Genomic DNA, 26,978 nt, shown 5'->3' with positions numbered 1-26,978 from the left:
ACTCTGCCTGAACTGTCAGATGAAGGCAGACCAGGGACCCAAAGGCACCAGGGCGCAAAGCTCACCCTGGGGGCCCTGAGCTCAAGCTGGCCTCCCCTCTCAGCCACCCTCAGGGTGCTCCCCCCTCACTCACATTGTCTGTTGAGGTCCACTCCACAGAGCCTGTGGTCCCACCCTCAGCTTTTCTGCAGGAAACACAAAAGGGGAGGCAAGTTATTTACAAATCCTGAGGCCTCCTCAGGACCTGGCCACCTTCTATCCAGACCTCTCAGTGAAGTTAGAGGGCAGCCCACCCCAAGGCTGCTCCTCTAAAGGGCTGTCTCCAATTCAGGACACTCAAGTAGGGCTGAGGGACCCAGGGCAGTGATGTGGAGAGGCTCTTACCCACTGCTGCCCTGTGGCAGCAGGTGCTCAGCAAAAGCCTCACCTGAGGTCCCTCCACACAGACCCTCTGGGGTACTGGCTGCCCCAGGACCCAGATGAGGCTGAGGAGGCAGGGACCTCCTCTGGGAGAGCCTCCTGGAGCACCTTGGAGCTCCTGTGTCCTCACTGTCTGCTGGTCTGACTCCCACACTAGACCAGAAGGGGTTCCAGAAGGGAAGGAAGTGGGTTGGATGAATACCTGTGGTAGAGATGGTGAGCCAAAGCAGCAGGGGCTCTGAGGGAGCCCCAAGGAAGGGTGACCTGGGTCGGGTAGGGTGCGGGACGGGCTCTCGGTAGTCAGGGCCTCGGGATGGGAAGGATTCACCAGGGTCATTGTGGGGAAGGGGGACAGGGCGCTGCAGACAAGGGGACACACAGGCAGAAGACATTGGCTCCAGGGGCCTGTGGAAGGCAGCGTGCAGTGCGGTGGGCAGCGGGACAGACATGGGGAGAGAGGCCACGGGGGCACTTGCAGTTCCTCATCCAGGATGGGCTGAGCGCCCCGCCTGAGGCACACGCGCGTGGGTCAGCACGGGCGGCTTTGTGACTCTGACATGCTTCGTGGGCGAAGGCGGCAGTGGGCGGCAAAGGCTGTGGTCAGTTAGGTCGCTGTTCCCCAGGCTCGGAGCAGCGGCTCCTCCTCAGGGAATGGCAGGGGCCCCAGACAACTGTGCAGCTCAATGGCCCCCTCTGTGTCCCCCAATGCTGCCATACTCGCCAACCCTTCTATTGTTAGGACTTTAAGCAATTTGATGAGAATAAAAGACCCCACTGAGGACAGGACTCCCAATTATATTAAATCTATATTCAAGCCCTGGCACGCTGCCCTCTGATCACAGCCCGGCATGGGTGGAGCCCAGCCCGCCCACCTGTCCCACGCTCTTCCCTCAGCACATGTTGTGCACCAACATGGTCCACACCCACAGGCACTTCCTCAGGGTCCCAGAGAGTCTGACAACATGACTCTCAGTTCTGGTCAATGTCCTGGTCACTACTGTGTGATCTAATGTGTGTTTAGAAACATCCTGAAAGAGCAGGCAGTTACGAAAAATGAAACAAAGGCTTGGAAATAGAAAATAAAAGAGACTTCCGGCATCTCTTGTCTGTTCTGGAATGCTGACATGGTGGGGGGAGTGGTCGGGACCCTGTGCAGCTCTGAGGCAAGAATGAGCAAGCCCCAGCCTTCTGGGCCTCAGCCCTTGGGCCCCAGTCACTCTTCCCCTCCACCCCCCTCTGGACCTGGATCCAGCCAATGCCCTGTTCTCCATCTCCATTTAAAATTAAATCCTGATACAAACTCTATTTGGGCATTTTTTATTTAAGGAAGAAGAGAACCAAGCTAAGCAAAAATGCCATCTGGAGCAAGATTTAAAGAAAACCCCAAGTACAGAGAAGAGCAGATGGAGCATGAGAAGAACAAGGCAGGGATGGAGAGAGTTCCTTCCAGAGCGGCCAACCCCGCCCAGGGAACCCACCTGTCCTCCTTGGCCTCGGTGATCACCGTGATGAAGGATGTGGAGTCTTCCATGGCATCGAAGTACTCTGTATCTTCATCTTCCTCACTGTCCTCTCCTTTGGGAGTCAAAAAGCTTCCTAGAGAGACAAGCAAAGCTGCTGCCTCAGTTTGTGACTTCAAAAAACTGGCCTGCTTCAGGAAGTCCAGAGCCCAAATGGCCGCCCCACCTTTGACCCTACTGCCCCCTCTGCAGGAACTCCCCACTTCAGTCACCTGGTCCAGATTGAGCTGGCTGTCACTGCCCTTGCTCCCTTTCTGGAACGTACTTTCCTTTTACTGCTCTGGCTCAGAGGCCTCCCTCCTTCTGGAAGCCTTCCCGGATCTCTCAACATGCTGGTCAGTCTATCTGCGACCCAGCTTCCCTTTCCGACAGACCCCCTTCTGAGGGGACCCATGATCCCTAACCCAAGGTTAGGTGGCCTGCCATCTGGCACCTGGGCAGCCCTGCCAAAGAGGGAACAGCTGGGCTCACTGAACTTTTCTTTTGAGGATTGGAACCTAGATACAGGGAGACTGTTGCCCGTCGGTGGTGGGCATGAGAAATACAAAGCCACAGGGGCAGGCCAGAGTTGGCCAAGACCAGCCCAAATGTGGGCACGTTAAGGGTTATGTGTACTGGGGGACTGTGTAAGCAGAGCCAGCTGGCAGAGGGGAGGCTGAGGGTGGAGTGGATGGAGCGCCAGTCAGATGGACAGAGGCTGAGCGGCCTGGAGCAAGGGACCCAGGCGGGCCTGGCAGCTCTGCCCGACTCACCTTCGCTGAAGCTCTTGGTGGGGTTGCTGGCCCGGCCAGGGGCGCCGCGGAAGGCCCGCTCGAGGCTGTTGTGCTGCTTGGCTAGCTGCTCGATGGTCTCCTCCAAGTGGATGCGCTGCTCTTGCTCATACTGCAGTGCACGCTGCCATTTTCGGCTGTGTGTCTCTGCTAGTTCCAGGAAGTCCCTGCAGGCCTAGGGAGCGAGGTGTGGCATGTGAGCATGGCACCTGGGACAGGGGCCTGTCTCCACACTCCACACCCTGCCTGCCACTTTCGGGGCAGTGAGGAAGGCCCTGGGGGGGGAGCTGTCTCTCCTACCCCCCACTTCCCTGGAGTCATCAGAAACACCTTTGCTGCCCCCTTTGGCTTCTGTGGGGACATGAGGACCCTGCTTTCTCACAGCCAGCCGAGGTACTAGCATCTGCCGTGATCAGTGTCCCATAGTCAGGATGCCACTTGAGAGCACCAAACCTGCTGCCGCATCCTCACTGTGGGCTGGACCTGAGATTTGTCATGACCCCGTCCCTACTGGAACCCAAGGCACTTCTACCAGCTCAAGCCAGTCCCTGGCTTTGGCACAGAAGGAAGGAAAGCCACATCTTACTACATTGCCCGGCTCAGAGAGGTAAATGGTCTTGTCTGGCAGAGGAACTGGGACTAGAACTTTCCACCAAGCTACCTCAAAGTCTGTGTCACAAAACTCTGCTTTTAAGGTTCCCCCTTCAAACTTGTGGTCTACTATGACATCCAGATTCTTTTCAGCTTCCCAGGTCCATAGGTGGTTCCACCACACTCTTATGCAGCAGGGGTTGGTCGTTCTGCCCCTGTCATCACAGTGGAGAGGAGGGCCCAGGCCTCAGCTGTCCCTGGAGGGCAGCAAGGTCCAAGCAGGGACCTCTGGATTTGCCCTTTCTGGACTCTTTTAATGCAGTAGGAAGGGACACGTTTCTCCAGCCCAACCTGCATCGTTGGTCTCTGGCTGCCACTCCCCAACACTCCCTCCCCACACTTTGTCTGACCCCACGTGTTAGAGACCTGCTTTCCTGGAGGGAGAGGCACACGGCCCCTCACCTGTGACTCAGGGACAACGCAGCACTATGTCATGGGGAACCAGGGAGGTGATGTGGAGAATCCTGGGAAGGAGCACTCAAGAGGCACCGTCGGGGGCCACCCCCGATGCTCATGCCTTCGCCTGCCCGCTAACTCCTCAGCCCTCTCGCCTCCACTGCATCTCATATGGACAAAGTAGCTTCTCTAGCAACTGTGCCTTTTGCTCTTCATCCCACCGAATCCCCCAAACTCGGCAGCTGCTCCAGAACGTTTGCTGGATGAGTGAACGCTCTGCCGGGGGGTCGGTGTACTGGGCCTCCTCAGGAGAGCAGGGCTGGACCAGCACCTTGCAGAGGGGGTGAGCTCCTCATGGCTCTGCGTCAGGGCACTCGCCTGGGCTCGGCTGGCTCTCGCACCCCACAAGGAGAGCCAAGCCTTGGGGGCCAGCCTGCCCTAGTGGAAAGGGCCCCCAGCCTGGGACTTGAGAGGGCAGGCTGGTCAGCTGGCCCCAGGCACGTCACTCCTTTAACAAGCCCTCCTCCGGACGCCTTCCTGCCATCATCTCATCTCACCCCCCAGCACCCATGCAAGGCCTCCCCCACCCCCATGCTGAAGATGTGGAAATGGAGGCCCAAGGAAACCAGCAAAGCACAGTGGAAAAGGGCACATTATCAGGAGTGGGAAGGCCTGGGATCCTGCACAAGCCACTCTAGCTCTCTGAGCCCTGTCCTGTCTGTGAGACGAACAGTAATGTCCAACAGACCCTGCACTCAAGGCCCCGTCTCAGCTCACTCAGCAAAATCCTTGAGGTAGGAGGAGTGGGATCATCCCCATTTGACAGATGAGCAAACTGAGGCTCAGTTCCCAGCAGCTCCCCAACAAGGCTTTGGGGAGGAGGTGTGTTCACTCCGTCTCAGGTTCGGGGACCTCCCACCCTCCACAAAAAGGTCTGGGTGCTGGTGCCTGCCTGGCCATACCTGAGCCACTGTAACTCGCTTCTCCAGAAGGGGGGCAGAGATTTACACTGACAGGTGTCCTGGCACAGGCTGGGGTGGGAGAGAGACCTCCTCGGGGAAGAAAAGCAATCTCCTTGGGCACCTAACAGGCTCTGGGGAGGGGAGATGCTGCATCCAGGGCAGCTGTGGGTCTGGCCTATTTTGAATTTGCTAATTATGGATCTGTAAGGCTCACTTGCTGGTGTGGAGCTGTGGTCACTGACTGCTAAGCCATTTGGGGACCCCCCCTAATGTGGACCTGAGACTGCTCCCTGGCTTGTGACCTGGAGCCAAGCCTTCACTGCCCTAGGTCCTACAGTGGCCTCCAGCCTTGTCCTCAGTCCCTGCCCTCCTTCACTACTGCAGGCCTCAGGGTAGGACCCCTGACAGCAGACACAGCAACCACCCATCCCAGGGCCAGAGTAGATGGCACCTCTTTGCTGGGTCTGCACCAAAGGGTGTAAGAAGTGGTAGCGGTGGGGGAGCAGAGTATCCCTCTGGGTGCCTCAGGAACATTCCAGACCCTCACAGGAGTCCTGTGAGATGAGTGGCAGAGACCCCCACCCCATTCCATGGTAGGTGAGACTGAGGCTCTGAGGTCACATGGCAGGAAGCAGTAGACCCAGACTCAGACCCCAGAGCTGGGTCTATGCTGAGCTGCTGCTCCTGAGAGAGCTGCGTCCCATGTCATTCTTGCTTTCCTGTAGCCTTAAGCCTGGCCCCAGCATCCAGTCAAGTTAGTCTCGGTTCCTGCCACCTGTTGGCTGACTGAAGAAGGGGTCTTAACACGGGGAGGGCACTGGTCGACTCTGCCACTGGCCGACTCTGCCACTGGCCCAGGCAGCTCACAGGCCCTGCTGAGCTGGGTGCACAGCACACATCAGAAACTCCCCGAAGAGCCCTGGCACTGGCAGAGGGGGAGCACCCTCATCTCCCTGGGCAGGCGCTGGGCACCAGGCACACTGCTTCAGGGAAGCTCCTTGCCAGGTCCTCTTGTCCCCCCAAGACTGAGGGCCAGGAAGAAGCGGGTGCCCAGGTCAACAAGGGGTAGGCGGAGTGGGAACCTGGGTCTATCCGGCTGCAGAGTCATGCTCCCTCACCACAGAGCCAGCCTATGTCCATCTGAGGCATGGTCCCCTTGCCTGCCTGATGGGGGTGAGGGTGCAGAGGCCTGGGCTGTGCCTCGCATGGGGCCTTATTACAGGCGAGACACATCATGGATGTTTCATGGTTTTCTGGGCTCTGCCTGGTCTGGGTGCCCTGCCGGGTGGCCTGACAGACTGGCCTGGCAGCTGCACAAGGCCTCTTGCCTCTGCCCTTGCCCTCCCCCAGCACTGTTCCATCGGATCTGCCGCCATCACTCCCTGCCAACCCTCTACAGTTCCTGTAATCATCTCGCTGTCAATGAGTTTTAACATAGATGGGTGCTTTGCTTTCCTATAACTCACGGTATTTAAAACAAGACTTGTGGAAGAGTCAGAAACAACAGTATAAAAGAGTAGCCAAAGGTCATGGTAAATAATTCCCACAAACTCATGCCAGAGGGCTCCATAAGGCCTCTGGACTTCCTAACAGCAAAAAGAAAAAAAGAAAGATGATTATAGTATGAAAATGAATTATGCTCCCTACCTCTTACCCTTGAAGTTCATGAGCTCTAAATACTTTAAGAATGGCCATTTTCTCTTCCAAGGGCAAATGGAATGTTTGTTGTATTTCCTGGGACAGTTGACTGCCTCTCAGAGTCTTGGCCCAAATCCTCTCCAGCCTCATCCCTCCCCACGCCCTCACGTGTGGCCCACCAGGCACCGTGTCTGCCTCCCCTTCTTCGGCTCAATCCCGAACACATCTGCTCATTCTGATGCCGGCTCACCTCCCTCACGACACAAACCCACCGTGGGTCAGGGCTGTCTGGAGCATTCTCACAAGCACTGAGGGAACCGTTTCAATAGTGTGAGGAGGAATGGAGGCTCAGGGAGGCCAAGGGACTTGCCCAAGGCCACTAGGCTGTATGTGTAGGGCCCATGGACCCTACCTGCAAGTCTCCCAGGGCATGGGATCAGCACCATCACTGCTTTTATTTTGTAAATCACTGTCTGGGTGCCCCTTGAGGGCAGAGGCAGTGTGGGGTCCCGTGGCCTTCCTGGAGTGGAGCTGGGCTCCTGGAGATGCTCACTAGCAAGGATGTCAGGGAATAACCCTGTCTGAGCAACAGGACCCAGCCCGGCCTCAGCCATGTCTGCCTCCCAGCACTTGGGCCTGCAGCTGAAGACAGTGCTCACACAGCCAGGGCAGCTGGGTGATAACCGGGCTGTGTGTGACCTCTACTTTGCTGCCACTGCAGGATAGGCTAGTACGGAGCGGCAAGGGGATAGGAAGTCAAATCCCCGGGACAGCTGGGGCTTCGTTTGGGCCACATGTAGCTGGGCTGGGTACACAAAGATCAGGCCACTCTGATCTTCTGCCTGAAGAGGAGGGCAGGGTGGAGGTTGCTGTCCCCCAACATCGAGTGGCCCATGTAGCTGGACCAGGGCCTTTGCCACTGCCACTGGGAGGGTCATCTGCAGCAGATGAGCTGCCCCGGTCACCCTGTGGGCTGTTGTGAGCCCGTCTGCCCCCTCCATCCCCATGTGCCTACCTGGTGTCCATCCCCAACTCCCGGTGTTTCCTCTGATGCTGGCCTTCTCCAGGCTTCATCCTGGCCATGCCACAGAGAGGCAGGCGCTGGCCCCCCTGAAATGCTGAGCTGGGCTGTGAACTGTGTGCTCACTAAGCTGGATTAGGCCTGGGGCCCAGCGGAGGGGCCGGCTGGGGGCAGCTCCCCAGGGGCCCAGGGAGGGCCTGGCTGACCAAGGCCCTGAACACCGTCACACTTCCTCTGAGGCTCTGTCACAAGCCTCAGAGAGCTCGTGCCCAGCCCTAAGCAGGAGCAGCGCCCCTTGGGCCTCCCTCAAGCCCCCTACCCACACTATACTTGCTCCTAAATCACACAAGGGGCGGGAATGGGTGGAACAATGAGCCCAGCATCTGGGCCCCTCACAGGCTCTTCCTTGCTGCCCACCCTGAGGCAGGCCCATAGCCTCCTGGGCTTTGGCATCCTCACAAGATGAACAGAGGGCTGAACCCCAGGACTCCTGCAGAGTCCCTAGTTCTGTCGCCTGTTGGAGTGATGGTCCTCAGGATGGGAACAGGGTTCCAGTCTCCCAGCCCTACCCCTTGCCCCCCAACCAGTGCTTTCAAGAGGGCCCCTGAGATGAAGAGGTGCAGGGTCCTGCGGGCAGTGCAGTTCTATCTCTGTGGGAGGGTGGGGAGCCTGTTAAGCCACCCCAAAACAGAGTGAGAACCAAAACGCCCAGGATGGAAAAGGTGGCCCCTCGCACTGGGGCTGGCCCTGCTCAGCAACAGGCTGGGGAGTCGGCAGGCCATGCCTGCCCACCGGGGACTCTCCCTTCCCAGAGGCTGGTGAAGGGGGCTGTGAGGGATGCCCACCCAGGGGAAACTGTGCTGAGGCCAAGCTGTGTGAGCTCCAAGGGGAACTGCTGCTGTCACCCTAACAGATGTCCCATGGGACAGACGCAGAATGTTTCAGAGCTGGAAATCTTTGCCCAGCTAACCAGGAGGGAGGAGGACAAACTCTAATCGCTTTTGCGGTTCCTAATCCTAATCCTGACAATGACCTTGCCGGTCCCCAAACATGGGTGGGTGAGCAGGGAGGGCATGGGGTCAGCCGGCCTGGGTCCCATGCCTGTCCTGTGTGTGGTCTGGGGAGCCTCTCAAGCTCTCAGGAGGGTCTGCAGAGCCAGGACCCCACTCGGGCCTGGCCTTCAGTGGCTGCTTGGAAACCTTCCCTCGTGTAGCACTCAGCCTGGGCTGCCTGGCACTGCAGAGCCAGCCCTTCCCAAACACTGAGGGGCTGGTCACGGCTTCTCCTTCATGTGACTCACATACTGCTTTGGGGAGACAGCTTTTCACTTCAATTCAAACTTTAAAATAGCCCTCTCCACATTCAAAATAGTTTACCCCTTGTGCATAGGAACTGGCACCATCTGGCCACCAGTTTGTCAACTGATTTTAGATAGTTCTGGAATCTATTTTTGTTCATCTCCCCAGGCCCCAAATGAGCAAGCTGTCAGGAGCAGAACAGTGGTCAGTTGGACAGGAACCTGCCCACAGGCCCCAGAAGGATGAGGGCGGGAAGCTCCAGGGCCCCTCACCACTGCTTCGCTCGGCACAAGGAGCCACACGTGATCTCCACAGGGGCTCAGAGAAGCCTCAGAGCGCTTCCAGAAGTCAACAGCTCCTTCTGCTCTGGGTCTTGATTTCTATGATGCCCCAAATCTGAGGCCTTGGCCAAGAACACTGTATCTGCATACCCACCCCACCTACCCCTATCTGGCCCTACTTGCCCCCAATCTGTCCCTACCTGTCCCCATGTGCCCCACCTGCCCCCACCTGTCCTCACCTGCCTGTACCTGCCCTCTCCCTGTGTCCCTCTCTGCTCCCCCACCATGCCTCCTCCCCCATCGTGTTCTGCTCTTGCAGGCCCCTTCAACTGGAGTTGGAGCCAACTCCCTCCCTCTCTGTCTGGGCACCCCTCCTCCACAGCTTTCCTGTGTCCTTGCCATGAGGATCTGCACCCCATCTCCCTCAAACAGCTCTACTGCAGGCACCAAAGTGTGTCCCTCATGGGCCACCACCTTCCTTGGTAAACTCAGGGACCCAGAGTGCAGTGTCTGTTCCATCGGCCCTTTGAGGTGGGCCTGGTGGGCAACCACCCTCTGATGGCCAGGCCCTCTCCCGCTTTCTAACCCCACTGGGCACCTCGATTGTCTCTGGTCTCCTGTAGGGCTTACTTGCTGCCCAGCTCTGCTCACCCCATGGCTACACAAAACCTGTTCCTGGCGAAGGCCCTCCTGCATCCTGCCCAAACCCGTGGGGCTCACCTGTGTGCCCATGTCCAGCATGTGAGAACTGAGGGGGGTCAGACAGCAAGGGCGCCCCATCCTTCCAGTGGTTCAGGCCACACCCTGCAGTCCTTCCTGAGGGCCCTGCTCCCTCACCCCACAGCAGCTCTGCTGGCTTTACCCTCAACACTCAGCCACAGCACTGCTTCTCGCCAGCCAGCTTCTCTCCTCCAGTCCCAGCCACCATCCCTTCTTAGGTGACAACAGGGCCCTCCTAAAGGGGCTCCAAGCGCCTGGCCCTGCCTCATCCACAGCCCCTTCTCTAAGCAGCTGCAGGCTCTTGCTGAAATGCGGTTTGGACCATTTTCCGTGGCCGTGCGAGCCTCATTCAGAGTGGAAGGCGAAGTGCTCTCAGTGACAATACTCAAGGACCCCTGTGACCAGGCTCCTGACTCCCCCACGGCCCTGGCCTCCCGCTGCTCTTCTCCCCACCTCCCTCCAGGTACCTCGTCCCCTCCTCGCTCCAGCTGGTCTGTGCCTGTGACCTCTTGCCCCACCCAGCAGCCTGCTCCGTTTCCTCTGAAGGTCTTTTCCCTCTGACATGCCCTATCATCTATGTGGTTATGCGTCCCCAGGAAGATGCAGGTTCCACGAGGTGCGCTTTATTTGCTGTTTGTCCAGGGCCTTGCTGGATCATGGAGGGATCATGGAGGGCCTCCTGTGCCTCAGTGTCCAGTGGCAGCTGCACACCACTCTGCTGCAAAGTGCGCAGTGGGTGTGAGCCGGGCTGACCTGAATTCATAGCTCCTAAGAGCCATGGGGGTCATGGGGTTGAGGGGCTGAGTCCTAGGCACTGGGACAAGTCACCAACTCTGAGGAGCCTCTCACAGCTCAGGTGTAGGAGCCATGTCTGAGCAGTCTGCCTTGCTTGGGCCCCACCTACGGGGGTCTGGAGGAGCAGCCGGCAGGGAACAAGCCCATAGGCTACCAACCCACCGAAGGGCTCAGCACTGCAGCGGGAGATGACCACCAGCACCTGCCACACAGCCCTCAGCGCCTTCTAATTGGGACTGTGGCTGCCTCTCCCCCTGCCAGAGCTGAGGGGAAGAAATGTGAGGGGGTGGCATAAGGAGGTCCCGAGGGCTCAGTGGGCAGAGAGGTGGGCCTATGTGAAAGTCACAGAAGCAACACTTCCCCAGCCTGGCTCTGCCACCCTGGCCCACAGACAGAACCTGCTTCCACAGGCCAGGGAGGGAACCCTGGCAGCAGGGGGTGTGCACCCACATCACCCCATGGTAAGCTTGCCCCCAGAATGACCATGGAAATACTGTGGGGTTCTTCTGCCGAGGACAGGGGCCGTGAGGCCAGAACACGAGGCTCAAGGGCAACTCATGGGGAGCCCAGGTCACCCAGGACAGTCCAGGGGCACTGGCCTGGTGACAGGTGATGCACCCCTAGTCTTCCACACAATCCCCTGGCAAGCAGTGGGGATGGCCCAGGGACCACTGGCTATGACCCCAAGTGCTCATACAACAGCCGGGCCTGCAACCCTTGGGCAAAATGATCACCCTGGGCCTCAAGGTGGCACCCAAATAATACAAATGATGATCACGACAGGGAAGCTGTAACGACACCAACCTTGTGTGGCTATTGTGAGGAGCAAACAAAGTAATGGGAAGAAACTGGGATGGGCTGCTGTTGTCGCACCACCATCATCACAGAGGCCTGTCCTTCAAACCAGGGCACTTCACTTTGCTACAAAAATAAATTTATTGGAAAAGGGAATAAAACTGGAGTTTATTCTTTTCACTTTACGGGAACTAATACCCAAAATACTAGCTGGTAATACGTATTAATTCAATCATTCTCCACCTTAACCACACGGCCGATCCAATGCTACAACTCCAGGCACATCCTGCTCCCAGGAAGGACACTGACGAGGAAGGATTCAGCTTGCCGTCCCCACACCCAGGCCTGGCAGAGCACCTGTGCACTGGCACTCTGTGGTTCGAGGCTCAGTCTAACAAACCAAGACACCTATGGTGCTGTGAGGCTCCTCCGAAGCGGCAGGCTACTTCATAGTCACCCAAATGGTAATCTGAAAAGGGAACTGCTGGGCTGCCTTTGATCAGACTCACGAGATCACCCGCTAGGGAATTTTGCCAGACATGAAGCGATTCATTCATTCGCTCTTGCGTTATTTCACAAGCTACTCTCTCTCTCACTCGTTTGTTAAGGCTCCTGGATGCTGGGCCCTGTGCCAGGCAGGGAAGCTCCAGGGCTTCCAGGATTGCGAGGGAGACTGTGTCCTGTCCTAGCAGGGTGCCCAGCCCAGCAGGGAGGACGGTCAAGATGCTGCAGTAGAAAAGTCTATGAGACACTGTGGACCCATAGACCGGGCGGTGGGTCAGCGGAGCCGGGGTGGGGATGCGGGGCAAGGGTGGGCAGGGGAGAGTTTCCTGACCCTCTGGCCCCTGCTCAAGGGAGGGGCGGGTTTATTTTTCTCCTGTGAGGCAGCAGGCTGCAGCGAAAACCTTGAAGAGCTGGGCACACCCTTAGCAGCGGGTTTCCCCACTGTAGGCCTGCTGAGTAGGTGGGGGAGGTCACGTGTGCAGAACGCCGGGCACACAGAGCGAGACCATGGAAAGTTAACTCCCTTTCCTGACCCGGCTCTCCTCTGGTCAGAGGCCTGCTCCAGCCCCTCCCAGTCCTTTCCTCAGGAGCTGGGGCAGGGGTGAGGGGGAGAGGGGCTGCCATCTGGGAGGGCTCAGCCAGCTGGGTAGACTGTGAGAAGGGGCCCTGGGAGCAGCTGCGGGCTTGCGGGATCAGGGTGGGGGGCTTCCTGGAGGAGGTGAGTCCATCTGAGGTGTGACAGGTGGGAATGGGGCTGAGAGACTGTGGTCTCTTCAGATCTGGTGAGTGACCCAGGCTGGCGGGGGATGGGGATGGGATGTGGAGCAGAAAGGGGGAGGTGAGGGGGAAAAGGGGAGATGGGGTACAGGTGGGAGACAAGACGGGGGAGGGACTGCTGGGCCCCCGGGGAAGCTCAGGAGTCATGTGACTCGCACGTCCTGTTTCTCCCTCCTAAGGAGGGAAGGAGATGTGTCTGCTCTCCTTTCCAGAGCAGCAGGTGGGGCCACCACCCACACAATCAATCAGCTTCACCCAACAACCAGGTCCTGCCCATGGGGCCACCATGACTGGAGGCCAAGGAACTGTCCCCAGAGGCCCAGGAAAGGTAACAAGGTGGGTGGATTTAGAGGTGAAGCAGTGTGGGTCCCTGTCCCCGTGCGCCACTTACAGGGAACTGTGTGTGTAAAGAGCTCAGCACCCCCTGCACGCAGCAACGGCCCGGCAGTGGTCACTGTTAATATTTTCCTTCCCTGCCTGGGAGAAAACTTCCTGACCCTTCCAGGCCCCGCTCTGTGGCTACTACTTCTGCCCTCTCCAGGCCCCACCCTGGCTCCCAGGACACACAACTGGCACCTGAGGAGTGCTCTCCTGTGGGCTGTGGTTAGCCGGGGCCGAGCCCACCTCCCTGGCCGACTGTGAAGCTCCCCAGCTCTTCCCCAGCCCCTCCACAAGCCCGACCTTCAAGAGCGGGCATGTGAGCTGCTGCGCCTGTGCAGGTACTCCTGGAGAGGGCTGCACTGCTGACCCCACGTGTGATGCAGCCTCACTATGTGAGTCCTCTGGACTGTGAGCTCCACGGGCAGGGCCCAGTGCCCCCCTGGCACGAGCCCAGGCAGGCTCAGTAGGAAGCTGCTGAGGTCTGCATTCCCAATTCCCATCAGGCAGGACTTCCCTAACTGCAAGAGCCACGGAGCCACGGCTTCAGTGCACGACGAGGGGGAGGGTGGCCCTGAGTTCACTATGGTGCTGTCCTGACCTGCTCAGATGCTGCCCCCAGAGAGGCCCCTCCAAGGCGCCACCCTCCAAATCCTGGCAACAAAAACTGCAAGAGGAGGGAGGGGGGCTCAGTGTGGTGGTCTCGTGGAAAACGCAATTACAACTTAATTTCACGAAGCACTGTTCTATTTCTTGGTGACCAGGCTGGGTCATTTCTCTGCAAGGCCAGGTGACCAGGTGCGTGGGACAGCAATGAGTGGCTCTGCAGGCTGAGCCTGGGCTTTCTCACTGACCCTGTTCAGGGGACGAAACGGGCCCGGAAGGGCTTTGTAAATGGTAACACAGCAGGCAAACCTGACATGTGGGCTACTGAGAACTTTTTTCCCCAAGAGATGAGACCCACTTTGGTTGAAACATCACATATTAAGCACTCCCACTGGGCTAATGTTGGGGACACAGCTGAATTAAGACCTGATCCTGACCTCAAGGGGTGCAAAGCCTGGTGAGGGAATGGATGTTGAAATAACAGGTGAAACACCACATGGTGGTTCCCTAGGTCCTGGGGGGTTCTAGCCTGGAGGAACGGCTTCCTGACTGGGAGCTCGGAAACCCATGGTGATGTCCATGTGCATCTCTGAAGGATGAAAAGGTATCTAAAGGTATGGGGAAAGAAAGGGTGTTCTAGAAGGTACAGCACAGGCAAAGGCACAAAGGGGCTGATCCGGAAATGTCCTCTGAGCAACTTGTTCCCTCAAATGCCTACAGAGGGGGCCATCCTCGACTCAGGGCTCGCTGTACCATGCCCGGGGAGCAGTAGCACAGGAGCAGGCCTGCGTCACTACCCACGGATCCTGGGATCTTGGGAATTGTCCAGAGAGGCCCCCTCCCTGCCCTGCTGGGGCTCGGGACCTAAAGTCTTATGACATCAACGCCCTTTCCCAAATTTGAAGGAGGTTTTAAGACTGTCCCTCTGACTTTTCTCCTGAAGGCTGAACCACCCCAGATTCTTGGCCATCTTGGAGAAAAGTGAAGATGAAGCAGCTGATCCCTCCTCGAGTGGGAAGGGGACTGCTTGCCCAGGGCCCTCTGAAGGATGTGTCTCCCTGCAGCCTTGGTCTGGCCAGCCGTCCCTCATTTTCTGCTCCACTTCCGTGACCCAGGCTCAATCAGAGCCCATGAGGTGAAAACCCCACAGCCGTTCACCATTTACAGGAGGGGCCTGCCCTAGCCGAGAGCGGCGGTGGGAATAGAGGTTCTCCAAACTCAGCATGGGCGCTGCTGGAAGCTTCCCCACGAAGGGCTCACGACAGCCAGGGCAGTGGGCAGGGAGGGAGGCGGTGGAGTTGCAGTGGGATTCCAACAGCTTCCTCCCCATACAGCGAGACCTGGAACGATCTGGGGGATCATGACTTGTGCCTTCTGGCAACAGCAGGGGTTGGAGGGGCTTCCACCATCCTGAGTGCCCCGCTTCCCAGGAAGGGCTCTGATGGGGCTGCAGCCTAAAGGGAAAAGGCATACCATGGACTCTGGTCCCTGAGATTGGGGGTTCACCCCAGGCAGATGCAAGGCCACCCACTCCATGTGCTAACTTCAGACAGGTAGGGGGCCTCTGCAGCGCTCTGGGGTCTCACCCTTACCACCTCCGAGAGCATGGGGGCCATCACTCCCCAAGCAGGCCACACAGACCTGGGCTTGCATCCCAGCTTGGCCACTTACCAGATGGGTGACCCTGGGCAGCTCAGGTGACTTTTCTGAGCCTCAGTTTCCACTTTGTGCTAATAATACCTAATGGTACTAATGATGGTGTAGGGAGGGGAAAGTGGTCCTGGATGTGAATCTGCTCCCCTTGGAGCTTGGGGTTGGGAGCCATATGGTTGCCTTAGTTACAGATCCCTGGTCCAACTCCCTCCAAGGCCAGGCTAGAGGTGGGGATGCTTCACCTAGGTGGCCCCTCTGCACACACTGGGGACATCTGAACCCTCCCAGAACTGACCCAGTTCCTGCCAGAGGAGAGGCCCTCATACAGGTTCACAATAGCAGGTGGGCAGAGCCCTGCCCAGGGTCCAACTCTCCTGTCACTGGGGTCTGACTCTCCTGGTGCCAGCGGAACTGCAAACAGGCTTTGTAATCAACCCCAGGGGGCTGCGCTTCCCATCAAACAATTCATTATATACTTAGATGACAAGCTGTTTTTATGGCTTCGTAAACACAGATGAGCCTCTGATGTCTGACAAAAGACTTTGCTAGAGATGCCAGCTGAGAGGTTCATTTTCTGGGAAAAGCCGAAACTGCTTCCTTGAGACAAAGCAGCTTCCGTCTCGTGGGCAGGGAGGCAGTGCCAGGGAGGCCAGGGGTGGTGGTGGCTTCTGGGATGGATGAGGAAACACAAATACATCATTATGTCACTAAATGCTTAATATCTGTGCCTGTCACCAGAAGAAGTGCAGGGGCCCAGATGCCTAGAATCTGGGGTCTGTAAGGAGGCCAGCGCGCCGAGAGGGTGGAGGCAGGAAAATGAGAGGGATGATGGGGCCAACTCACAGGGCAGCCGCAGAGCTGCGGGGCAGCAGCCTCTCAGCGCACGTACGTCAACTGCACCCCTGCGTGCTGTGGACAAAGGTGGCACACCTGCAGTGCTCAGGGAGCCTCACACCTGCAGGCCATGATTCCCAGCAGTCTGGGAAGAGGGTGCACCTCGTCAGCCTCAAGCACCAGGGAGGGGATTCCTAAGGCTTCTTCCTGCACCCAGGGTGGTTCCAGGCCCAAGCCTGTCTGTGGCAGGGGTAGGGGGTGGGGGTGGTTCACCTGTTCCCATTTGTGCTGCCCACAAGACCAGTAAGGCAGGCTTGGGGCAAGTCTTGGATTCCCAGCATTTCACCTGGGGATCTTGGCCTGCGGTAGGGCTCCAGCTTCCACCTTCCCCCTTCCCACCCTGCCCTCGGGTTTCCTGGTGGTGGGCTGAGAGCCTGGTCCCAACTCCTGCTCCTGCTCTAATCTAACCCCTTTGCTTTGGAGGCTGGGTCCTCTAGGTGGTACTACCCACTGTCTCCAGACAGCTTGATCGCCTGCCTGAACCGCATTCTATGGATCTGGGCCCCTCCTCTGCAGCGGCGTCCATTTCCCCACACCTCCCCTCTTGGGCCCCCTCGTTCCCAGCATGCCACCCCAGCCTGGATGTGTCTCTTGGGAGGAAGCTGTCACAGTCAGACCTGTGCCTGCAGTGTGGAGGCCTGGAGGAGCACACACATCTCTGGGGAACACTCACCAGGCAGAAAGAAGGGCCCAGAAGCACTGTTAAGCATTATATTCTCTGCCACCATGGAGAGACCCTCCCAGCTCCCGGTCACAGCAATGTAGCTTTGAGAACCCCGGGGGAGCAGCGACTCCTGTGGCTGTGCCTCTCAGTTTACAGACTCCGCTTACCCATTTGGCTACTGTCAGGTTGGTAGGACCCATGGCAGGTTCAGCTTTAAAGCTCTTTTGGCTAAGGGAACCCCCAATGCCAGCCCCCCACCACACCTACATGGTTCCCCGATCCTGGGTCCTGATCCTGCTGCATCTGTCCAGTGGACTCAGGGAAAGAGCAGTGGCAGGTGTCGTGGGCCAATGTGGGAGCCGTGTCCCCACTCTGTGGGCAGAGTCAGCTGCTCAACTTGGGGCCCTGGCCTTCTTTACCCAGGCCTGAACCACCTGCAAACCTCAACCAGATTCCATACCCAACTCCAGTTTCCACCAGACAATTAAAAAGAACGTTCTCACCCACTGACAACCAAGTGGATGAGATGACACAGAGGATCAAGAGGGAGCTGGAGGGTGCAGGAGGGAGCTGGCTTTGGGAAACAATGTGAAGCCACTGGAAACGGAGGCTTGGTCTGTCAGCACCCCAGCTGCCCGCTCAGGGACTGAGTGACAAGGAGCCATGTCTCTTTCAGGGAGCCCTGTGCCAGGACAGTGATGCTGGTGGGCACTTACGTTGATCATAGCATTCGATGTAATGCGGAAGAGGGTGGCCCGCTCGTTCACAGCCTTCAGCTTCTCACTGCTCTCGTATGGGATTTTGAGGCCTTCCAGCTCGCTCAAGGAGCGCTGGAGCGCCGCACCATGCTTGGCGATGAGGTCATTGCACGTGCCGAGGTCGTCCAACTTCAAGGAGAGGTCCTTGATGGTGTAGTGTAGCTCGCTCTTGTCAGTTGGGGAGGTAGTCTCGTCGTCGTCCCCAGAGTCATCTGTGGAGGGAAACAGAGTTGCCATGGTTCTTACTGACCAACTTGGCACTGAGAGGCCCACATGGCCCGGGCCCAGGAGGGAAAAGCAGGTAGAACCACTCGAGAAAAGAGAGTGCCCTAGAAGGTGCCAGCTCCTGCTCCCAGTCAGCCTGAGGTGTCCACCAGCTTTCCTGGAGTGGGCGCAGGCCCTCCTGAGTCAGTGGGAGGGCATGGGGGGGACCAGCTTGAATGACAGGTTCTAGTGATGCTTCGGAGGGGGAAGGCCTGCAGGCACCCAGCCAGGTGCAGGGTGCCAGCTCCCTGACGCTGTGACGTGCAGGCAAGGGCTGTGCTGGGTGGAGAGGGGAGAATGCTGTGTGGGAGCAGCTCCCCTCCCAGACCACAGAGCATAAAGCCTAGGCGCCTTTCTTCACACTGCAGGCCCAGCACAAGCTGACCCGCACCTTCCCTGCCAGCTTTACTTTACTCTCCACCCACCCCCCAGCCACACCAAACTGCCCCCTGTTCCCTGTAAACACTTAAGCACTTGTGCTTGGAGCCTTTCCCACTGGGTCCCCACCACCTGGAACCTCCTCATACCTCCCCCGCCTCCTCAGAGGTCTCACCCCTATGCCACCAATGACATCCCATCTTCAAAGCCTGCTTGAAGACCCCCTTAGGCCAAAGTCGCAACTCCCGGATCCCTGCTTCTGCTCCAGCCCATCCTCCTGCAGGTCATCACCCATCTCCCCTGCAGGAGTAAGGCCACTCCCATTTATCGAATGCCTTCTGTGTGTACATGCTGGCTGTGGCCTCTTAATGGCCTTGTCAGGGTAGGGACTGTACCATCCCAGGGGACAGATGAGGTAACTGAGGCTGAGAGAGGTGAAGTCATGCCCGGAGCACCCAGCTAGTCTGTCTCCAGAGTCACCATCTTCATGCCATGCTTCTGGGGCGTCTGTGAGCTGGCCCAGGTGGGCGCTCACTCTCCTGCCCCTCCCACTCTCTCTCGCCTCTTGTGCAGCGGCCCAGGTGCTCTTGGCTCATCCCTTCCTAGGAGTCTGGGGCACCTTGGAACCTGGCCTGCGGCCAGCCCAGCCTATATCCAAGGGTGTGGAGGGCTGTGGGGGCTTCTGGGGGATGCGCTGCAGCAGGTAGGGTGGGTGGCACCCACTCAGTTCCAAGGCCATGAACGACCAGTGACAGCCACGCTCTCACGTAGTCCTCCCACCTCCACCAGTCCTCAAGAAGGAGGGAGTGGGTGTCATTCAGAAGGTGACATGTGGTCCAGCCTCCCACATTCCCACAGTGTCTCGGGCTCTTCAGACACATGCTGAGCACAGCAGTATGAAACCCCCTCTCAAGCCTGGGTGGAAGCAGATGAACAATGAAGGGGCCTCTGCCTCCAAAATGGTGAACTCTGGCCATGTTGAGTCCCCAAGTCTCAGTTTGAGATCAGGGGTCCTTGTGAGGAGCAAACCCACATTGAAAAGACAGATGAAACTAAATATTAGAGACACAGATAAAACTACTTAATGTGACATTCCGCAAATCAGAAAAAAACAAATGGCATTAAATTAGCTTTTGATTTCTCAAGGATAAACCAGCAGATACCCATCAAGAGCGATGAAAATGATTCCCTGGCTCACTTCTCCCTCTGACAAGGAACTCTACTGGTTGGGAACTTACTCCAAAGGAAGGACAACACTTGTATGTACAAAGTTGTTAGGCCTATGCTTCTCAAGCTTATGGCCGTAGGGGTTCTCGAGCTTTTATGACCCCACATGTCCCCTGTTCCACTTCCACTGGGAATAAAACTCAGTGACAGTGAGCATCCCAGAGAAACACAGTAACAATCCACATAGCAACGACACAGCAGACACCTATCCAGAGAGGTAAAATCCTACAGAAGTTTTGCAACTATATTAATGTAAGAATAGCAGCAACGGAAATCTAGGGCCAAATCAAAGCCACACTCCCAGGCACAAAGGAGCCCTCGCCTGCCTCAAAGCCCACATGAAGGCCAGGACTTGGTGCTCTGAGCAGCTCTCGGGGAGGGGCTTGCCAGGCTGCCTGGGTGGTATAAAAAGTGAGGTGGGCGGAGAGAACAGGCTTGAACGCCCGAGTTCCCGGTTCACACTGAGCTCTGCTGCTTTGTGTGGCCATTTCTTTCTCTCCTTTCTCTCCAAGGAGCAGCCTTGTACCCTGCACAGTGATTTCTCTTTTTCACAGGGCTAATGGGAACATCTCATTTTGCCCTCTCCTTACAGGCCTACGTCACCTCACTCCCTCTCTGAGACTGTCAGCCTCATCAGGAAGAGGATAGAGCCAGAATATCTACACTGGGGGGCTTGCAGACCCCATCACCCCAAGCCCTCATCTATGTAGGAGGGCTGAGGCTCAGGGCAGGAGGCGTCCGGACCAAGACCACCAGGTAGCTAAAGAACAGCAGTCAGGGTAGGAGCCCACATGCCTGCACTGCTGGTCTCCAAGGACACAGCTCACAAGGACAGTGACCCCATAGGAACCAAGCAGGAGGGACTGTGATGGAGGAAGGACTGGAGAGCTGGAGGGGGTAAGATGGAGGGCCTGGGGCAGGAGGCAGACGGCAGGGACTTCTGCCTTCCCATCCTCCTGCATTGCCCAGCCCCTGCTTTTCAAAGGACCAGCCATTTCCCTGCTGTGCCTCCCAGCAAGACTGCCAGAGCCATCTATCTGAACTCCTACCTCACTTCCCCAGGCCTTGCTCTGGCTGTCTGTGCACTGCTGATCCTGGCATGCTTCTAATGTTCAGATCAAACCTTCACAGAAAAGTGAATAAGCAGGAGCCCAGCGAGTTGCTCTGCCATTTGCAAATGCCTCTGAAACAAGGACACCAGGCATGGAGGACGGAGCAGCCGACTCTGCTCTTCATCATCCCCAGAGACAACTCAGGGCCAACGCGGGCCTGCACCTTCTAATGAAAATGACTTCTTGGTAATGGCTGGGCAACTCAGGCCTGACGTTCTTCAGCTAGTGGCGCTCCCAAGACTCCCTGGCTAAAGTGACAAAAGCAAACAGCAGCTCCAGCTGTGGAGCAGAAACAGAACAATCCAGCCTTCAGGCCAGGCGCAGAGCTCGAGATAAGGCACAGGCAGCTCTTGGGATGGCAGGACCATGTGAAGCAAATGACCGTGGAATAAGCACTCCAGCCTATTCTCAGACACCACCATTTCTAGAAAAGCACCGATTCCTAAAATACTTATCAATTTTCACCAGTTACATACAAGAATGAATTCTCCTTTTTGTTAGATTAAGTCCGTACAACTCAGTTTACCAATGTGTTGCAAGGCAGCAGTCATGACCTCTCTGAGCGTCCTGGCCAGGCCAGCAGAGTGTGGCAGTGACTTCTCATCCGTGGCAAGCTTCCTAAGTGGATGAGTTTCCAACCCTTAGCGGCTGTATTGGGATGGCTAGTGTCCCCCCAAAATTCATGTCCTTCCTGGAGCTTTGGAATGTAACCTTATATGGAAGCACTGATGTGGATGTAATTAGTTAAGATGAGGTCACATTGCAATAGGGCGGATCCTGAATCCAATACGACTGACGTCCTTAAAAGAAGAGGAGAAAAGACAGAGACACATGTAATGAACGACAAACAGAGAGACTAGAGCGTTACGTCTACAAGTCAAGGAATGCCGGCAAGACAAGAAGCTGAGAGAAAGGCCTGGAACAGATTCTCCCTAGGCCTTCTGAGAGCATGGCCCTGCCAAGACTTTGATTTCGGACTTCTAGCCTCCAGGACTGTGAGAGCACAAAATTCTGTGGCTTTAAGCCACCAGTTTGCAGCAATTGGTCATGGCAGCCCTAGGAAACTAACACTGGGGCTTAAAACGACACACATTTATTATCTTACAATTGTGGAGGTCACAAGTCCTAAAACCAAGGTGTTGGCAGCGCTGCATTCCCTCTGGAGTCTCTAGGGAAGAATCTTTCTTTGCTTTTTCCAGCTAAAAGAAGCCCACATTCCTTGGTTTATGGCCCCTTTCTCCATCCTCAAAGCCAGCAGAGTAGCATCTTCCAATCTCTCTGACTCTGACCCTCCTGCCTCCCTCTTAAAAGGACGCTTGTGATTATATTGGGCTCACCCGGATAATCCAGGATAATCTCCCCATCTCAAGATCCTTGACTTAATCACATCTGCAAAGTCGCTTTGCTATATAAGGTCACATACTCACCAAGTTCTGGGACTTAGGATGTTGACATCTTTGGGGGCCCTTATTCAGCTACCACACAGAGTAGCTGTGGCTGAACTGGACAGTAGGCCGAGTTCTCACCTGTCAGGGATCATTATGTTGGACTTACTGCCCTGGGAGGTGGTCCCTGGATGCTCTCTGTTAGACACAAACTCCTACCTGGGCACGGAGACCTCACAAGTCCCTCTGTCCTCCCCTCAAAGCCCGGCACGTAAGCCTTCCTGATGGCTCAGGGAGGAGCTGGGTTCTGTGCCAGGCAGTCACGTGGCCTTGGTTAAGAGCACTCGTCCATACACTGGGGATATTAATCTTTCTCTGGAAAAGGATGTTAAGCACCGAGTGTGCAGCCAGTATAGAGCTGGGACTCACTGGCCCCCTTCCTATCCCTGACTCCCTCATTGGCACAGCTCACTCTTGCATGTAACTGGTCTTGAGTTTACTTCAAATCATAGAAGGTTTGAACCAGAGGGAGCCCTTGTGTGTTTGCTGTGCCCCTTGCCCCCGCCCCCAACTTGGGGCTCTCCTCGAACCCTTGAATAGCTGGTTCTGGCTGAGGAGCCCACTGGGCACCCACTCCAGGCCCGGAACCCTCTTTCATAGGGAAACTCCTGGGAAGGAGCAGGTTGCTGTGGAAACAGCCAATGCAGTGGAGCCAGGTGGGCTATTTTTAGAAGTGCAGCTTCTTTTTTTTCATCTTTGGAAGAAAACGGATCAAGTTTCTGGTGGAGAAACCCTGTCAGGGGGCAGCTTTTTTAAACCAAGGAAGCAAAAGCCTGCATAGACTGGTTTGGAAGTGGGGAGAGGTAACATGGTGGGGACGTGGGAGTCAGAGGCCCTGCAGCCACCCCATTTTGCACCATCTCCTGGTTTCTCTGGGAAACCTGGCCTTGCCCTCACCTGCCTACGAGCTCCTTGGGCTCAAAGCACAGGATGACCGGGGGCCCTCTCTCCTCACACAGTGGCTGGAGATGAGTGAGAAATGCCCTGGCTGAGGAGGGCCTCAGGACAGCAAGGACAAGGCCAGGGGCAAGCCCAGCACTCACCTCTCCCTCTGCACCCACACTTCGTGCTGGGCTGGACGAGTTTTGTGGGGAGGTGGTGCTGAGACAGGTCCTGTCTATGGGGGTGGAGGCACAAGCGCAGGGGCCCCAGCAGGGTCCTGAGCAGGAAGGGACACTCAGATGGCTCATCCACCTCTGGGGTACAAGAAGGCAGGGACCCCCCGCCCTGTCCTGTGCCCAGGTGCAGTGCCAGCCAGTGTCCCATGTCCTTTCTCCTTCTTGGCTCTTCTGTGGCTCACCCAGGGCCACAGGTGGACACTCCATGGCCTCAGTGCTTTCCCACTTCTGCACCATTCCCTGGATTTCTTTCCTCCTCTCCTCTGTCTGGCAGATGGCTCCTCCCCCCGGACAAGGTACACATCACTTCAACTGAGCAGCTGCCCTGAGCCCTCGGGCTCCCTCCCTTTTGGCTCCTCAGCACTGGGCCCCTCCACCAGACTCCAGCCAAGTGGAGTAATCCAAATATGTAAAAAGAACATGGTGGCTTCTTGGATGACAAGGTTCAGAGCTTGCTCATCTCTGCATGCCCAGCAGCAAATCGGGCACTAGGCCAGAAACCAGGCAGGGACCTGGGGGGAGACAAAGAGAGAAGTCTTGCCCCACTCCTTGGGAGCTGGGGGAGGAGGCAGCCACTTGAGGGCCCCCAAACAATCATCCATGGGATGGGCAGTGCAAGGCAGGCAAAGGCCAGCAGACAGCCAGGGAATGCCACTGGCTGGGAGTGGAGGTGGTAAGGGACACATGCTGTCTGAGTGCCTGCGTATTCTTGCTCGCCCCAGACTGGCTCCACTGGCCCCGTCCTGGCCCTGCTGCTGTGCCACAGACGAGAGGGCACAGGAAGGGTAGTGAAGGACACCCCCTTCCCAGCACCACGCAGGGGAGCCTACATCAGTGCAGCATGGGCTCCACTGCACCCGGCCTGAGACTCGACTTTCCAGCGGCAGCTGATGGGCACTTACGTCACCAGGAGGACTGGTTGCGACCCAGTGGTGCTCCCTCTGGCCAGCAGCACGGTTATTGGGGACAGGCACTATTCCCTTCCCTCTCTGCCGAGTCTGATGGGGAGGGGACGAGGCCGAGTCCCTGAGCCCTGGCAGCTTTCCAGCCAGTGGTTGTGGTCCCTGAGTGGCCATACAGGCGGCTTTCATCCCATCCTGAGTGCTAAGGACTTTGAGCAGGGAGTGCGTCCTATTTTTTTGCAGTCTGGCTGTGAGAAGAGATGCCCCACTGCAGGGCCTCTGAGGAGCACAGCAGGTGTTGGTTTCAAGTGAGAACGGCGGGGGTGCTACACTCTTGGCAGAAAAGAGCCATTTCCAATCAGCAATGTTAGTGCCTCAAAAATTCAATTACAGCAGGTTTGGTGACTTTTATTTAGATTTCACGAGGTTTGTTAAGCTGCCTGAATTTGATCACAGAATCCAATCAGCTGGATGCTGAGAAGAGACAGAAACAGGCCTTGAAGCAGGTCCTTAGGAGGTCAAGTGACTTCCGTGGGTCTGAGAACCAACAGCCTGGTAGCTTAGTGCCTGCCTACTCTGAGCTCCCATATGTTGTGTCATTTCCACGTAGGACCCACTATGCTGAGAGAATCACATCCAGAAGAGGAAAGGGCGGCATGGAGAGTTATAGATGGTACCCAAGACCCCAAGGCTCCTAAGTGGCAGAGCTGGGAGTGGTGGCATGGTTTTTACAGAGAACCTCATGGCACCTACCACCCCCAAGGCCCTGGAGACTGAGAGACTGCAGCAGCTCGCCCACACCTAGCCCTGAGATGAAGCTTGTGCCTGCTGGTGCCCTCTGGCCTGGCCTGGAGTGGGCAGGCGGGGAGGTGAGCCCTACCTGGGGGGTGGTGCTGGTCCTCTGGTCCCCTGCCCCAGAGGAAGACCTGCCAGTGCTCCGCCCCACTCAGGCAATGGGGAGAGGGAGGCTGAGAGGTTTTCCAGGAGCTCCCAAGAGAACAGGGAGCCCAAGACCATTGACAAGAGAAGGGGCTCAGACAGAAGCCCAGGGTGGGGCTGTTGGAAAGATGACTTCAGGCTGGGGTGGGGCCCTGAGAGGACTTTGGGAAGAGATGGTTGCCTTTGCAGATAGATGCACACTGCAGGAGGGTGACGCAGTGGTGAGTGGCACAGGAGAAGAATGCTGTTCCAGGGAGAGGAAGGAACAGAGCATCGAGCCAGAGGTGGGACGGACCAGAGCACTGAATATGAGCACCCCTCAAGTGCAGGGCATGAGGCAGGTCAGAGGCCTCAGTGCTGGAGAGTGAAGCATGTGGACCAGGTCAGATGTGACAGGAGCCACGGAGGGCTCTAGAAATGGGAGTGGCCCCCTGAGGCACTGCCAGTCCTTTCTGACTGGGAAACCCAGAAGGAAAGCATGTCTGCCTTCCCCAAAGTAGGTCCTGTGGGACACTAGTCCTGCAGGGGGTTCTGCAAAAAAGGGAATCAGTGATAGAAAAAAAAAAAGACTTTGGAAAACAGGATGAATGACGTCCCTCCCCTCAAGGAGGTAGGTGACTGAATGCTCTGAGAAGCTTGGCCTTAAGGACGCTGGAAGGCATGTCACGATCTAATCTGATGGAAAATCAGATAATAATAAATAATAAATTGTAAAACCCTGGCAGGCAGAGGAAACACAAGCCACAGTACCAGTGTCATCTTGACCTTCGCGGTCCTCTGTGGCTCATCTCCCCTCCTCTCTCATTGGTGATCAGCACAGGGTGTGTTGAGGACATCGGGAACCTGGTGAGACCCCATCAGGGTTCTCCAGCAACTTCCTCTGGAGAGGGTAGCAGGGGTGGCACCCTAACTAGGCACAGCTATCAACAAGGCCAAGGTGGGGCCTAAGGGATGGGTGCCCTGGGCTGACGTAAAAGCCAGCCTTTGCTTCCACTCTACCAGGGCTGCAGGGGCAGAAACCTCAGCCCACAAACACCAATCTGTAGGCCAGTATCTGTGGCGGCTGAATCTCCAATCATCCCAGGGGAATACCCTCCCTGGGACCCCTTGGCCGGCGGGAGAGGCCAGCAAGCAGTGAAAGGCTAGGCAAAAATCTGGGAGGGCAAAGAAACGTGCTGCCTTTCATCTCACTGCAGGGGGCTGGGGCACAGGGTAAAAGCCACGAGGCTAAATGAAGGGTGAAAAGTAAGTGCATGTGAGTGATTGTTAGGACGCCCACAGAACCAGGAGCCTCCCTCCTCAGCAGAAGGCTGTAACCCAGAGCCACACAGCATCCTCAAGAAGACAGACAGCTCTGGGAGCAAGGTCCACCTCCAGGGAAATAAACACAGGCAGAGAGATGGAACGTAAAAATAGAGGCGCGTGCTCCAATTATGGCATCTGCTGTGATGCTGAAACAACCTGCCACCCACAGCCTCCTCCAGCCGGCAGTGCCCAGCCTACCTATGGCTTCCCTAACTCGGCTTCCATGGGGTGTCCTTGAGGGAACGGGAGTGCCCATCCCAGGTCTGGCACTGCAGGAAGCTGATCCCCCCAGCCTCGGGGTCTCTGGGCTCATTCGCCTGCCCTGTCCTGCTTTGAGTCTTGCCCCAAGGTCCCAAGGTGCAGAGGTAGCTGCTCCACAGCCAACCCGAGGTAGGTGCGGGAGGGGCTGGGAGCTGAGGCACTGATGCTCCCTTTCCTTTGCCCAGCTGCATCTTAGCATGATGGGTGCCGCCCCGAGGCACCAGGCCCGAGGTTGGTTGGTTTCTGTGAGCCTGCCCCACCTAGACAACAATGAGCTTCCTTGGCTCCTCCCAGCCTCCACTGTGGGTCTTTAAACCCCAAGCCATTCATCTGCCTGCTCCTGGTTCAATCAGAAAGTCCCTCTGCAGCCCAGCCTCCTGGTCAAGGGAACTGCCTGGTTATTTGGTGGCAAGAAGGGCATGAGTATTTTTAAAAAGCTTCTCCAGGAGATTTTACACTGCAGCCAGACTAGAACTGCTGCGTTAGATGCCAGCAAGGCCCCACCAGCTTTAACATCCTGGAATAC

General features: G+C 56.9%; 1 protein-coding gene across 8 annotated transcripts in view; it reads right to left on the bottom strand.

Moving 5' to 3' along the window:
- The window catches only part of OSBP2 (oxysterol binding protein 2), a 183,215-nt gene that overhangs the window by 15,557 nt on the left and 140,680 nt on the right, over positions 1 to 26,978 (bottom strand). For all 8 annotated transcript variants that reach the window (XM_046639620.1, XM_046639623.1, XM_046639627.1 and 5 more), the window contains 4 exons: positions 17,460 to 17,713; positions 2,693 to 2,885; positions 1,899 to 2,016; positions 134 to 185 (listed from right to left, as the gene is read on the bottom strand). In XM_046639620.1, the coding sequence (XP_046495576.1) occupies positions 134 to 185; positions 1,899 to 2,016; positions 2,693 to 2,885; positions 17,460 to 17,713 (617 nt within the window). The remainder of the gene's footprint in view (positions 1 to 133; positions 186 to 1,898; positions 2,017 to 2,692; positions 2,886 to 17,459; positions 17,714 to 26,978) is intronic.

The sequence above is a fragment of the Equus quagga genome, chromosome 15 (genome assembly GCF_021613505.1).
Source record: "Equus quagga isolate Etosha38 chromosome 15, UCLA_HA_Equagga_1.0, whole genome shotgun sequence".
Lineage (NCBI taxonomy): Eukaryota > Metazoa > Chordata > Mammalia > Perissodactyla > Equidae > Equus > Equus quagga.
Note: the sequence above shows the minus strand (reverse complement) of the source record. Positions and strands in the feature narration are given on the sequence as shown.